This window comes from Oncorhynchus tshawytscha, linkage group LG08, assembly GCF_018296145.1.
Source record: "Oncorhynchus tshawytscha isolate Ot180627B linkage group LG08, Otsh_v2.0, whole genome shotgun sequence".
Classification (NCBI taxonomy): Eukaryota; Metazoa; Chordata; class Actinopteri; order Salmoniformes; family Salmonidae; genus Oncorhynchus; species Oncorhynchus tshawytscha.
In genome coordinates this window covers 18369609-18385077 of record NC_056436.1, presented here as the reverse complement: position 1 = coordinate 18385077, position 15469 = coordinate 18369609, and the positions used below count along the sequence as shown (strand labels likewise).

General features: G+C 46.1%; 1 protein-coding gene across 1 annotated transcript in view; it reads left to right on the top strand.

The window, feature by feature from the left end:
- LOC112255779 (neuronal PAS domain-containing protein 3-like) overlaps nucleotides 1-15469 on the top strand; it is a 314403-nt gene that overhangs the window by 176713 nt on the left and 122221 nt on the right. The window contains exon 5 of the mRNA XM_042326252.1: nucleotides 2204-2293. Coding sequence (XP_042182186.1) covers nucleotides 2204-2293 — 90 coding nt within the window. The remainder of the gene's footprint in view (nucleotides 1-2203; nucleotides 2294-15469) is intronic.

The window sequence follows — 15469 nt, the reverse complement described above, 5'->3', positions numbered from 1 at the left end:
TCCAGTGTGTATAGCATTTTCTCAGCTCTGCAAATCGTCTCCCCCCTCTAAGGAGTTGCCTTTTCCTGGGCCGCAGATGCTAGGCATTTTAAAGAGGATCAGGCAGGCAGGACAGGGAGAAATGATTGGAGACTGGGTAGGGGTGAGTGCTGGGGCCCAGTGTGACAGGCAGGGTGAGATCTGTGGGGACGGATGATAGCTTTACATCGCCGGAGCCCCCCATCCTCTGGTCACGGGGTGGCAGAGTGTGTCACTGCTGCTGGGGCGCTAAGGTGCTCTCCCTGATGGGAACTGAAATGAACTGACAGGAAGGAAGGAAGGAAGGAAGGAAGGAAGGAAGGAAGGAAGGAAGGAAGGAAGGAAGGAAGGAAGGATAGAGAACCACTGGCTGGTGCTGCTGGAATAAAGGGCCTCCAGCTTAGCTCTCCACCAGAACACAATGACCAGTGGAAGCTATTTGATGACAAGTAGGATACTAGAGAGTGGAGATGCTCTTAGTGACGAATGCACAGTAAATATAAACTGAAAGTAAAAATTACAGTTGATATAAATTATATACTTGAAATGGTATTATTTATATTAAAGGCTAATGCACAGTTTATGATGCACAATCTAATATGGACAAGTATCGCTGTAATCTGTGCAAATTAAGATAATAGTTGTTCAGCTGCTTTCTCCTTGAGAGCAATATAAAAGATAAAATGTCCTATTTTCCAGACCCACCCAAGACGTGATACATGTACCTCTCCCATGCCGAGAGCTAACAAAAAGCCAAATTATGAGCCTCTTTGTCTGTAGATGTTAGGCGCTAAATCGGTGCTAGCGTTAGTTGTGTAATGTAAGGAAGCTCCCCTTCCCCCTGGCAGATGTGTGTGTGTTTGGGAAAGCTGGCTAGAAGCTGCTGGGAGCTGGCTGGGAGCTGGCTAGAAGCTGGCTGGGAGCTGGCTGCGAGCTGGCTGGGAGCTGGCTGGGAGCTGGCTGGGAGCTGGCTGGGAGCTGGCTGGGAGCTGGCTAGAAGCTGGCGTGGAGCTGGCTGGGAGCTGGCTAGAAGCTGGCTGGGAGTTGGCTGGGAGCTCGCTAGAAGCTGGCTGTGAGCTGGCTGCAGCAGGGCCTCAGTGGGAGTTGCTGTTGTCAGCTGCATAAATAGCCCCAGGCTGCCCTGTTTTATCAGTGGATACGGAGACTCTCGCTCTTACTCTCTCTCTCTCTCTCCTATCACTCTCCCACTTTTCTCTCTCTCTCCTCTCTCTCTTTCTCTCTCTATCCTTTCACCAGCTGCTGCTTGGTGTTCCTTGTAAGTTGATTTGGGAAAATAAATCGCCCGCAAATATGAAAGCGCCCGCAAATATGAAATACCATGGCCATCTGAGCTTCAACACTGCCCGCAACACGACAGAGTAATCCTCATTTTCCTAGAAAAGGTGATCAGATCAGCGACAGTGACATTGTGCAATCAGGGCCTGTAGTCACAGCGCCAGACTTATTTTGCTCCATCTATTAAGCTTCATTTGGACTTTTTCTTTGTGGCGTGTGCCTGTGGTTAGCTGCCCCTACAGAAGCCAGCGGGGGAGCAGAAGTAATTAACTTGAGTGACCTTGGTGTCTTAATTGTTAACTGTTGGAGGCTGGGCTCAGAACAGAGTGCTGCGTCCTGTCGTGAACCAATAGCAGGGCCGTCATTAGACATTGAACCAGCATACTGGAGTAGACAACATTCAGGAAGTTTGACTGGATGAAGATTATCCAGGAAGAGAATACACACACATTACATGGGCTTGGTGTGGAATGGATCAATATACTGAATAGACTTTACCAGCATCCTGGCATATTTTAGTAGACTTTGCTGGGGGAGAACACACATGGATATGGACTGGAATGGACTACTATGATGATGATATGTTTTGAAGTGCTGTACGTTTTATTATCTTTGTTTGTGCCAACTTGGGTTTGCTTTACTGTTGTTTTCCTGCTTTCACACACTGTTCATTTCTACTGTCATCATGAGAGCTATTACCTTCCACATGAGGAGGTGTAATTTTGATTTGCAGACAGACAGGCAGACAGACATACAGACAGGCAGGCAGACAGACAACACTCAGAGGGTTCCCTCTACATGCTTTGTACCAGTACACCAGTATACACCTCATCTAACACAATCTCTCTCTCTTTCCCTCTCCGTCTCTCTCTTTCTCTCTCTCCCACAGTCCCTGGATGGATTTGTATTTACACTAAACAAGGAGGGAAGGTTTTTGTACATCTCTGAGACGGTGTCTATATACCTGGGGCTTTCACAGGTGAGTGCAACAACCGTCAATGCCTTGTTGCTACTACTGCGCTTTTTCCCTCTTTCTTTTGTTTATCAGTGGCCGCTAGAAGACAATCCAGACAAATTATAGCTAATTTAACATCTCATCAGCTTGTTCGCCCTGTAGTTAATTTGCAGCCATCAATGCTGCATATTTTATCAGAAGGTGCTTTTCATCTCAGTGGTGTGTTAACAGGTCCTCGTCTGCTATTGGCCGGTTCAAGTACATGTCAATTAACACACTGAGCCGTCTCAGAGGTCAAACGTCAGGGGGAGTGACCTTGAAGATTCTAATGGTTCCAAACACCATAGCTTTGTCTCCGGGGCTAACAGACAGACAGACAGACTAGAGAGCAAACACACACACACAGGTCTATAGAAGAATAACTAGAGACCATAAGCCTCTGTCCCCACCAGTTAATTGCAGGTGCCTAAGTGTATGTCTTAGTTCTGTGAGGTGCCTAAGTGTATGTCTTAGTTCTGTGAGGTGCCTAAGTGTATGTCTTAGTTCTGTGAGGTGCCTAAGTGTATGTCTTAGTTCTGTGAGGTGCCTCAGTGTATGTCTTAGTTCTGTGAGGTGCCTAAGTGTATGTCTTAGTTCTGTGAGGTGCCTCAGTGTATGTCTTAGTTCTGTGAGGTGCCTCAGTGTATGTCTTAGTTCTGTGAGGTGCCTCAGTGTATGTCTTAGTTCTGTGAGGTGCCTCAGTGTATGTCTTAGTTCTGTGAGGTGCCTCAGTGTATGTCTTAGTTCTGTGAATTAATGTTCTGTCTTCATGACTAATCAGTGACCATAGCTCCCCTTTTAGGAAGCAGGCGTTCTAGAATGGTCTTGGCATTATTTTGTAATAGAATGGAAATTATCAATACTGAATTGTACAGTGTGTTAATGCTAGATACAGTGGGCTATGTAAAGGATTTTTTTGGACAAGGGATAATGGTTGTTATTAGACAAATTTTGTGTAATTTATACGTATCTGCCTGCTAAAACTCCACTGCTGCCGCAACAATTTATCCCAGATAATGGCGGTATTTAACAGTTCAGTAACTGTGTCATTGGAATTGTTGTAGCTTGCCATGGAATTGAAAGACAGACATGCCTTGCAGCAGACAGACACTGCAGTTGGGATCTAGTAGAACCTCTGGGCTCGGCTGATTCAGCATGTGTTTGTGTAGCATTTTTAGGTAGATCAGGATTGTAGAGGAATCTGTCTTTTAAATACCCTGTTTGCATCCTAAATGGCACCCTACTCCCTATGTAGTGCACTACTTTTGACCAGGGCCCATGGCGAATGTAGGGAACAGGTTGCCATTAAGGACACTGACCCTGTTAATCCAAATACTGTCATGGAACCCCCTCTAAATTCTTGTGTTGGCAAAGTGCTGGCACGATGTGGAGATTGGCAAAGTTCTGTGGTGATGTGGACGTGTGACCATGCAGCTGTCTGTTGGGCAATTGAGATGTGAATGGTTGCTTTGTATAACAGATGGCACTCTGTGCTTAGGCTGATAGCTAGGAAAATAATAATTGCATTATTCCGGCCAACAGAATATTAGCTTTTGGAACACGGCCCATTCCGTGCCGGCACCCCTGCCAGTGCATGGACTGAATATCCAAGGAAATTGATACATCTGGAATACAGCGACCATCTGACTTTTCATCTGTCTCAAAGGAATTGCTGGCTTTTGTATTTTAACCCGTTCCAAGGACTCACCCCTGCAGAAACATGTTACAATGCTCTCAAGTATTACAGGAATGGCACATTGAGAGCCTGACATGTATAGCGGGACCATATGGTTGAAGCTCGCTCTCTTTCCATTGTTTATGTTCTCAGCAATGTGATTGAGTTGGCATATTTCCAATGCCTTTCTCTGTGTTAGAGGGTGGGAGGGTTAAGTCTCTCTCCCTCCTTTACAAAACAAGGCCTCCCTTTTATTGTAGAGCGACACCGGTTAGACCTCGGTGCCCTGCTCCCATTCACATTTCACTGCAAAAGGCTTTTCCAATTGTGAAGCTGGAATTGAATGTAGGCATCTGCTTTGCTTTAAGTGACAGGGCTGTGAATGTGTGGCTGCATGCACACAGAGGGAGAGAGAGGGCCATTTGAAAGCCACCAGGAGCTTGATCCCTACACCCCTCCACCCTCTCCATACCTACCCCAAGCCCAGATCTCCTCGCCTGCAATTGGGGCTGGATGAGACTGCAGCGACCCCCTGCTTCCAGCTCCCAGAGGATGTAAGGCCAAGTGGGATGGACAGGGCATACTGATTATATCAGGATAAACATTTGCCTGAATGTCTGATCACATCTTTGTGAGCCGATCAATCCTCGACCTCTTTTATTCCTCATTCCCTGACACACACACACACACACACACACACACAGTTTACACACACCCTTCTCATACTCCCAGTTCCTTCTCTCAGCGTTCCACAGATTACTCCGATTCTTAGCCTAATAATAGATAATACAAATTTTTTAAACTGTCACCCTGACCAAATTAAATTGTTGGATTAGTCAGTTAATTTGTCATTATTTGTGTTGTGTGGATCAATCAATAAAATAATGAAAAGGTCGATTTTCAAAAGCTTGAATACTTGTAGTAAGGTATTCTTAAATTCTTATTGAATTTACTGTACTGTATATTTTCTATCTGAAATATTTCTGCAAAATGAGTAATTTGTTATACAGTACCAGTCAAAAGTTTGTACACACCTTTCTTTATTTGTATTATTTTCCACATTGTAGAATAATTGTGAAAACATCAAAACTATGAAATAACACAAAGAGAATCATGTAGTAACTAAAAAAGTGTTAAACAAATCAAAATATATTTTAGATTCATCAAAGTAGCCACCCTTTGCCTTGATGACAGCTTTGCACACTCTTGGCATTCTCTCAACCAGCTTCACCTGGAATGTTTTTCCAACAGTCTTGAAGGAGTTTCTACATATGTTGGGCACTTGTTGGCTGCTTGTCCTTCACTCTGCGGTCCAACTTGTCCCAAACCATCTCAATTGGGTTGAGGTCGGGTGATTGTGGAGTCCAGGTCATCTGATGCAGCACTCCATCACTCTCCTTCTTGGTCAAATAGCTTTACACAGCCTGGAGGTGTGTTGTGTCATTGTCCTGTTGAAAAACAAATGATGGTCCCACTAAGCGTTAACCAGATGAGATGGCATTTTGCTGCAGAATACTGTGGTAGCCATGCTGGTTAAGTGTGCCTTGAATTCTAACTAAATCACTGACAGTGTCACCAGTAAGGCACCCCCACACCATCACACCTCCTCCTCCATGCTTTACAGTGGAAAACCACACATGCGGCGATCATCTGTTCAGCAACTCTGCGTCTCACAAAGACACGGCGGTTGGAACAAAAAATCTCAAATTTGGACTCACAGGTTTCCACCTGTCTATAATGTCCATTGCTCGTGTTTCTTGGCCCAAGCAAATCAGTTCTTCTTATTGGTGTCCTTTACTAGTGGTTTCTTTGCAGCAATTCGACCATGAAGGCCTGTTTCACACAGTCTCCACTGAACAGTTGATGTTGATGTTGAGATGTGTCTGTTACTTGAACTCTGTGAAGCATTTATTTGGGCTGCAATTTCTGAGGCCAGTAACTCTAATGAACTTTTCCTCTGCAGCAGAGGTAACTCTGGGTCTTCCATTCCTGTGGCGGTCCTCATGAGAGCCAGTTTCATCATAGCGCATGATGGTTTTTGCGACTGCACTTAAAGAAACTTTCAAAGTTCTTGAAATGTTCCGTATTGACTGACCTTCATGTCTTAAAGTAATGATGGACTGTTGTTTTTCTTTGCTTATTTAAGCTGTTCTTGCCATAATATGGACCAAGTAGGGCTCTCTTCTGTATACCCCCCTACCTTGTCACAGCACAACTGATTGGCTCAAACGCATTAAGAAGGAAAGATATTCCACAAATACATTTTTGACAAGGCACACCTGTTAATTGAAATGCATTCCAGGTGACTACCTCATGAAGCTGGTTGAGAGAATGCCATGTGTTTGCAAAGCTGTCATTAAGCCAAAGGGTGGCTACTTTGAAGAATCTGATTTACAAAAATATTTGGATTTGTTTTACACTTTCTTGGTTACTACATGATTCCATATGTGTTATTTCATAGTTTTGATGTCTTCACTATTATTCTACAATGTAGAAAATAGTACAAATAAAGACTGTTGACTGTTAACGTATTTCCCAAATAGTGTTTTCATTTAGCTATTAATCTGCACTGTGAGGAGTTTTTGCAAGTGAAATTCAGCTGCTCTGTACTGTAACTCCCCATAACCCAGAGCAAACACGAAATTGACCTCTGTAGTGAATCCAAAACAAATGGACACACTATTATCCATCAAATGCTGAGGGGAAGATAACGTCAAGCCTCAGTAAGCATCTCTGTATGTTTAAATAGCCTATCAGGGCATGAATACAGAATGTTACTAAATGGGTAATAATCATTATTTTATTTATGATGTTGTCGGTGCGACAGAGCAGAGGGAGAGGGCGGCCATTTACATGAGGACTGCTAGTGATGGCAGAGCCAGGGGATGGTCATGTTTAATTGAGCCACCTCAGTGAACCCGCTGGCCCTGTAGACTCCTGAGCCCTGAATGAAAACAAGGACAGGCCTGTCATTCCAGACAGTCCCTGTTTCTCTGTGCTATCTGCTCTGCTGCAGAATATCATCATCAGACTGACTCCGACTTAATGTCTAGCACAGCCATGAAACTGCCACCGTCAAAAATTACAATTTTGTATCACTTTGGGATTCATTCAACTAGCAAAATGTTGGATTAGGATAGTTGAGATTTTGTTATATTGATAGGGGCAATTATGTTTTGTAAGTGTTGTAAATACAGCACTATATTAGTAGTATAAAGTTACCAAAAATATAAATTAAAGGGCACCTGCACCATTTAAGCAAATCGCTACAATCCTTTGTCAAATAAATAAAATTAAAATAAATAATTATTTACAGCAAAAGAAACAGCAATGTTTTGAACAAATCACTTTTATAGACTAAAGTTGTGGTGATGGAAATGTCAAACAAATGAAGTAAACAATATTTTCCTGCAAAAGAAAAGACAGTGGTATAGAACAACATGGTGGGGCCTGCAGGTAGGCTGCATGCAGGTAGGCTGCATGCAGGTAGGCTGCATGCAGGTAGGCTGCATGCAGGTAGGCTGCATGCAGGTAGGCTGCATGCAGGTAGGCTGCATGCAGGCAGGCTGCATGCAGGTAGGCTGCATGCAGGTAGGCTGCATAGGCTGCATGCAGGTAGGCTGCATGCAGGTAGGCTGCATGCAGGTAGGCTGCATGCAGGTAGGCTGCATGCAGGTAGGCTGCATGCAGGTAGGCTGCAGAAGGACTAACACTTCTTAGCAGTTCTTTTGGAGAATATTTGCCTTCTCTGGCAGAAGTCGGGACCTCTCATGGCTCATTGTGTTCCCTGCAGTCGAAAATACAATCTCGCTAGGGGTGGAGGAGGCTTGAGCACAGAGGCAGCTTGTTGCACTGTTTGTGAGAGGCGGAGTACCTCTCTTTTCCCACCACCACATCACAGGATCTTCAGCCATGGGGATGGGAGGCAGGCCTTTGTAGAGCTCTACCTCTAGATCAACACGCTCGCTGAGGGTGAGGGACAAGGTGTCCTGTTGGACCTCAACTCCCTGTCCTCCTCTGAGAACAGCTCCTCCAAGGCACTCCTTGCTTTGTACAATGGAGGGAATGTCTCCTCCGTTTCCTCTCCTCCTTCAGACTCCTTATCTTGTTGCTGGTGCTCTGTGTCTGTCTGCTCCGGCTCCTCTGACAGCCCCGGTGTGGCTCTTGTCACATTGGCCTCAACAGTTGCCTTCCTCAGCCTGTCCCAGGTGGCATCACTCACCGGCCTCCCTTTAAATCTGGGGTCCATTGCTGTGGCCTCATGCAGGAAGGCTTGAATGTCCTCATCCTGTTAGCGCTTGGAGAGGTTCTCCCACACGTTCTCTTTGATGGTTGCCACAAATGTTGTATCTTCATGCTTCACAGTGAAGTGCTCTTCCAGTTTGTGGAGGATGGGTATGATCTGTCCACAGGTGACATTCTTTTCACATGACAGACACAGTGTGGATGTATAGAGGATTCTCATGAACTGGACAAACTCCTCAGTCTTAAGGAAGTCCTCATCCTTCAGACGGTCCAGGTTGTCCTTGGTCATTGCTTTTCGCAGTCGTGGGTCCAAGGCTGCTGCTTGGATCGCTGGATACTGCTCCATGAATCTCTCTATCATTAGATAGAGTTCCATCTGGTCTTGACTTCAAGGATGAGTGAGTGTTGCGGAAGGACTGAACAACAACCAAAAAACCAACATACATTTAATTACCACACATTTATATTGAATTAAATTGTTAAATGTGTGAATTTCAAAATAATACTTGAATAGATTGAAATGGCTTCTTACCAAGGAGCTGCTGCTTTTCCTTCAAGACTGTTTTGGACATCGAGGAACTCTTGAACCACATGACCACTGCCCTGATATGGGCTGCCCATTTATCAATGGAAGTCATTTAGTAGATGTTCTACTCTGCCAGATTCAATATGTGCGCAAGCATCTATTTTTAGGATGTGTAGCCTCTTGATGGCAACATCCGTATTGCCGGCATTATCAACAGTCACAGCTACAATCTTGCTCAGGTCTTCCACAGCTACAAACTCTTCCAGAATGTCTAAGATCTCCTCTGCCACTACTTTGCCAGTTTGTGATTTGTACACTCTCCTAGTGTGGGTGACCTTCTGTTTTACACTGCCGTGGTCTGGAGGACCTTCTGTTTTACACTGCCCTGGTGTGGAGGAGCTTCTGTTTTACATTGTCCTGGTGTGGAGGACCTTCTGTTTTACACTGTCCTGGTCTGGAGGACCTTCTGTTTTACACTGCCCTGGTGTGGAGGAGCTTCTGTTTTACATTGTCCTGGTGTGAGTGACCTTCTGTTTTACACTGTCCTGGTGTGGAGGAGCTTCTGTTTTACATTGTCCTGGTGTGGGTGACCTTCTGTTTTACACTGTCCTGGTGTGGAGGACCTTCTGTTTTACACTGTCCTGGTCTGGAGGACCTTCTGTTTTACACTGCCCTGGTGTGGAGGAGCTTCTGTTTTACATTGTCCTGGTGTGAGTGACCTTCTGATTTACACTGTCCTGGTGTGGAGGAGCTTCTGTTTTACATTGTCCTGGTGTGGGTGACCTTCTGTTTTACACTGTCCTGGTGTGGAGGACCTTCTGTTTTACACTGTCCTGGTGTGAGTGACCTTCTGTTTTACACTGTCCTGGTGTGGAGGAGCTTCTGTTTTACATTGTCCTGGTGTGAGTGAACTTCTGTTTTACACTGTCCTGGTGTGGAGGAGCTTCTGTTTTACATTGTCCTGGTGTGGGTGACCTTCTGTTTTACACTGTCCTGGTGTGGAGGACCTTCTGTTTTACACTGTCCTGGTGTGGAGAAACTTCTGTTTTACACTGTCCTGGTGTGGAGGATCTTCTGTTTTACACTGCCCTGGTGTGGAGGTCCTTCTGTTTTACACTGTCCTGGTGTGGGTGACCTTCTGTTTTACACTGTCCTGGTCTGGAGGACCTTCTGTTTTACACTGCCCTGGTGTGGAGGAGCTTCTGTTTTACACTGTCCTTGTGTGGAGGACCTGTTTTACACTGTCCTGGTGTGGGGGAGCTTCTGTTTTACACTTCCCTGGTGTGGAGGACCTTCTGTTTTACACTGTCCTTGTGTGGAGGACCTGTTTTACACTGTCCTGGTGTGGGGGAGCTTCTGTTTTACACTGCCCTGGTGTGGAGGAGCTTCTGTTTTACACTGCCCTGGTGTGGAGGTCCTTCTGTTTTACACTGCCCTGGTGTGGAGGAGCTTCTGTTTTACACTGCCCTGGTGTGGAGGTCCTTCTGTTTAACACTGTCCTGGTGTGGAGGACCTTCTGTTTAACACTGCCCTGGTGTAGAGGTCCTTCTGTTTAACACTGTCCTGGTGTGGAGGTCCTTCTGTTTTACACTGTCCTGGTGTAGAGGACCTTCTGTTTTACACTGCCCTGGTGTGGAGGTCCTTCTGTTTTACACTGTCCTGGTGTGGAGGACCTTCTGTTTTACACTGCCCTGGTGTGGAGGTCCTGCTGTTTACACTGCCCTGGTGTGGAGGAGCTTCTGTTTTACACTGCCCTGGTGTGGAGGAGCTTCTGTTTTACACTGTCCTTGTGTGGAGGACCTGTTTTACACTGTCCTGGTGTGGGGGTTTTAGCTTCTGTTTTACACTGCCCTGGTGTGGAGGTCCTTCTGTTTACACTGCCCTGGTGTGGAGGATATTCTGTTTTACACTGTCCTTGTGTGGAGGACCTGTTTTACACTGTCCTGGTGTGGAGGTCATTCTGTTTTACACTGCCCTGGTGTGGAGGAGCTTCTGTTTTACACTGCCCTGGTGTGGAGGACCTTCTGTTTTACACTGTCCTGGTGTGGAGGAGCTTCTGTTTTACACTGTCCTGGTGTGGAGGACCTTCTGATCTACACTGGCCTGGTTTGTGTAGTGCACTGTAACCCTGAGATAGTGGTCCTGACAGAGGCTTGTCCACCTGTCCGATGTGATGGCCAGCTTTGGCACGTCCTTCAGCTCAGTGATCACATTGGCCTTTTCTTCACCATACCAGGTAGGAATGAATGTGTCACTGAGGTAACTCCTGGAGGGAGGGGTATATTTGGGGTTGAGTGCCTTGCTCACCTCCCTACAATAAAAAAAGATCGTTTTCACGTGTTGAATTTTCATGATTTAGTTATTGTGTTGTTGTGTATTGTATTGTGGAGTGATGGGACTAACATACAACCCTTTTTTCTCCTAAACATGAATACAAGTCAGTATATAATGACAGACTGTTACCTAAAGCCCTTGGACTCCACTGTTGCAAAGGGGTGTAGGCCTTTCACTATGAACTTGGTCACGGCTAGGTGTCACTCATTCACCCTCTCCTCAGTCATCCTCCCACTAGCTGCCAGCGTGAAGGGGCTTTGGGCTGGTCTTTGGCTTGGACCAGTGGTATTAGAGGGAGGAGTGGGTTGGTTCATTGTAGCCGCAACTTTAACAAAAAAGTAGCAAAATCTTTAAATGGTGATTGAATTTCTGATCAGAATTTTTGATCAGGAACCCATGTTCTCATAATCTAGTTAACTCCGTGTGTGGGCTCTAGGCTGCTAGCATATATACCTAATGTAGAGCAGGGTGCTGTGTGTGCTGTAGCATCAGAGACATCTCTTCTGGATTGGGAATAGTGAAAATGCATCATAGACGAATGTCTTAATCTTACTGCAAATTAGAAACGCTCGGTGAGATAAAATGTGCAAGATAACGTTTATGTAGCAAAAATAAATAGGAAATGTATTTTCTTAATTTCTCCAGTACTGAAGTCAGAACCGATAACGTCGGATCTTATCGATACTACGGTCGTACATAATTTAGACCCGGGCCCATTTAATACCAGGTGTCGGTACCCATCTCTAGACATGATTCAGTGTTCTCGCCCAGAAACAGAAAACAATTCACAACATTGCAATTGATAAATGCTCACAGCCAAACACTACAAGGGCACTTTGAAAAGCAAATAGCGACCATGTGAAGAATTGAAAACATTTTCCCCACCTGAAAATGACTGCTTGATGCATCATTTGACTGTGCTCTATGGTTGACAGAGATAATCTGGCCAATCCCAGGGGTGACCTTATTGTCGTGCATGGCAGGGTCAGCTCTGTCTGCGCCTGTATTTGTGCATTCCTCTCTCTCCATCTTGATATTGAGCAAAGAAGCAGAGAGAGAAAGGTGTGTGTGTGTGTGTGTGTGTGTGTGTGTGTGTGTGTGTGTGTGTGTGTGTGTGTGTGTGTGTGTGTGTGTGTGTGTGTGTGTGTGTGTGTGTGTGTGTGTGTGTGTGTGTGTGTTTGTGTTTGTGTAAAAGAGGGAGGGGATTGGCAAGAATCTGAAAGTCAACAAGGTTTAATTTGTAATTGGATGAATCCCAAAAAAATCCTGCAGATGTATGCACAATGGATTGTTCTGCCCTTGTCAATTGTGTAGTCATAAATTGGGTATACAGTATATCCACTCAACATCTGACAAGAGTTAGCAGACAGGCGCTTCTGGACAGGTGCTTCTGGACAGGTAAACAGGGCGATTTTTGTTGGCTTTAGGAGATTTTGGTGGTTTGATGGTGGAGTTTCAAGGTCAAACAGAGATATGTTTTTTTCCTGCTTATCATCCACTATACTTGACTGATTCCATCCTGTCCATGTTGTTCCATTTCTTTTTAGATTTTGGTATAACCCCACTTGTGAGGTATTGCTTTGTCAATGGTGCTGTAACACAGTGAATAAAACATGATGGGGCTGTGGATCTATTCATCACATAGGTTAGTCATCCACTATCTAGGAGCCAGGCAGCCAGGCCACAGCAGCATCAGTCTAGACATGGGATTTAAAGCACCTGTCAGTGAAATGTATGAGCTGGCCCTAAACATTCTCTAGCACTTCCCTGCATTTGAGCTAGAGCCAACTAGGGCTGTTTTACAAATGGAGGCTCCAACCCCAGCCTCAGACTCAGCCCCCCGCCCTAGCCCCAACACCAGCCCCAAACCCCAGCTCCAACACCAACCCCAGCTCCAGCCCTAGCCCAACCCTAGCCCCAACCCCAGCCCCAACACCCCAACCCCCCCAGCTCCATCCCTAGCCCCAACACAAATGTCAGCTCCCAGCCCTAGTCTCAACCCCAGCATCAGCCCTAGCCCTAGCCCCAACACCAGCCCCAACACCATCCCCAGCCCTAGCCCCAACCCCAGTCCTAGCCCCAACACCAGCCCTAGCCCCAACTCTGGCCCCAGCCCCAGCCCCATCACCAACCCCAGCTCCAGCCCTAGGCCAACCCCAGCCCTAGCCCCAACCCAAGCACCAGACCTAGCCCCACACCAACCCCAGACCTAGCCCCTAGCCCCAGACCAGCCCCAACACCAGCCCCAACCCCTATTCCCAACCCCATACCTAGCCCCCACACCAGCCCCAGCCCCACCTCCGCCCTAACCCCAACCTAAGCCCCAGACCTAGCCCCCACACCAGCCCCAACCACAGCCACAGACCTACCCCAGCACCAGCACCAGCCCTAGCCCCAACCCAAGCCCCAGACCTAGCCCCCACACCAGCCCCAACCCCAGCCCCAGACCTACCACAGCACCAGCCCTAGCCCCAACCACCTCCCCAGCCCCAGACCTAGCCCCCACACCAGCCCCAACCCCAGCGCCAGACCTACCCCAGCGCCAGCCCTAGCCCCAACACCAGCTCTAGCCCCAACCGCATCCCCAGCCCCAGACCCAACAGCAGCCACAACACCAGCCCCAGCCCTAGCCACAACACCAGCCCCAGGCCTAGCCCCAACACCAGCCCTAGCCCCAACACCAGCCCCAGCCCTCCAGTGAGTCCCTCCCAGCAGAGGCCCTCTATCTAGCCTATCATCTCCAAACTGCTCTTTTGATAAACCACAATGCACAGATTTATTTCCATCTCCAGACTGATAGGGTTGCTCTCATTTCATTTCACATCTCCTTTCCAATCCTTATTAATGCTTGAAGGCGGATGGATCTCCCTGATAGCATCCAGTGTACTGACTGACAATAGCTCGCTCCTTGCCGCATGGTCTTTTTACACCATGAGCCTTTCTTTCATCTGGATTGAGAGCTGGGTGAGCATCAGGATTGGGAATATAACTGTCTTTGAATTGGAATTTGAAGAGTATTTGGGAGTATTAACTGTAAAATGGCTTCATTTGGCTTTCTCTTTGGAGGAAATTATTTTGATTAGCTAATTAACATTGGTGCCCAAATGTTGTTTTCAAAGCGAATGAAGATTACTATACCACAATATGTTCCGTTTAAATGCCTCTATTGAACTGACACGACACCTGTCAGTTCTGTGTGACATTGTGGTGGAATATACTGTAGTGTCACCTGATGACGATGTTTGAAGCCAATATACAAAATGTAACAAAAATAGATGTGTTCACTAGTTTGGTTATTTTTAAAGGCAGAAATAGTCTGCAAAGTCTAATTGTATGGTAAAATATGAAGAGTCTGGTGCACTGACAGACCCATCCCACTCTTCTCCTTTCTAATCAACCATAAGACATTTCTGCCATCAGGATGTGCGATTTCTAGTTTTTGTTGTTGTTGCAGGATTCACTATCGACCGTGCTTTCAGTCTCATCATAAAAGAGAGGGGCGACCCACCTGGCACTCATTGGAAATATCTAAAGTTGGATTTACAACGGCATTCTAATTTTAATATAGTATGTCGGACATATAAAGAGATCAGAACGCCACTAGAGCTGAAAATGTCTGCCTTTTTATTGGAGACCCAGTGGAGAGGAGCAGGCGGACGAGCACCCACTTTTAGAATGGGAGTGGAGTGGGGTGCGTGGTGGCGGCGGTGTGGGGTTCAGCCAGCACAGGGAACAGATGAATGAGGGAGCTGCTGCTAAGAGGGCTAGTATTTCACCCCACTGTCAGGTCCTGGGAGGGGAGTGTGGTGATGGAGCTCAGGGTGAGAGGCGATACCAGTTAATGCCAAGCACCTCTCTTCTGCTATCCTCAGCCTGAGGACTAGCTATTGACCACCAGGCTGCCATCTGGCACAGCAGAGGAGAGGTAGAGAGGATAGAGGGATTATGATGAAATTACCATGTGTGAACATTTTAGCTTTTTGAACTATTGGTTGGAATTACAGTGGAAGGTGAGAATTTGCACAACCGTGTGTTAATATCATGATTAATGATGATGTTGTTAGATTGGAGTGAAAGGAACTGTCTCAGTCATATTCATGAGTACTCATACAGTATGATGAACTGTGTGATACACACTGCAGTGAAATTATACTGATCACATGATCAGTCCTTTCATTTTCACCAAACAAGAAATCATCATTTCTACTTGACAAATAAGATCAAGGAAATCATCTTTTAAAGATGACACTTTTTTGTTGCTGCATCATTAAACAGAAACCGTTAGCCCAGAATGATCTGTGTATTTCTTTGGGGGTTTACCCATGCCCTAGACTCAGTAATAACCTTTTACCAGAAACAGATGTGACACCATAATGTGACA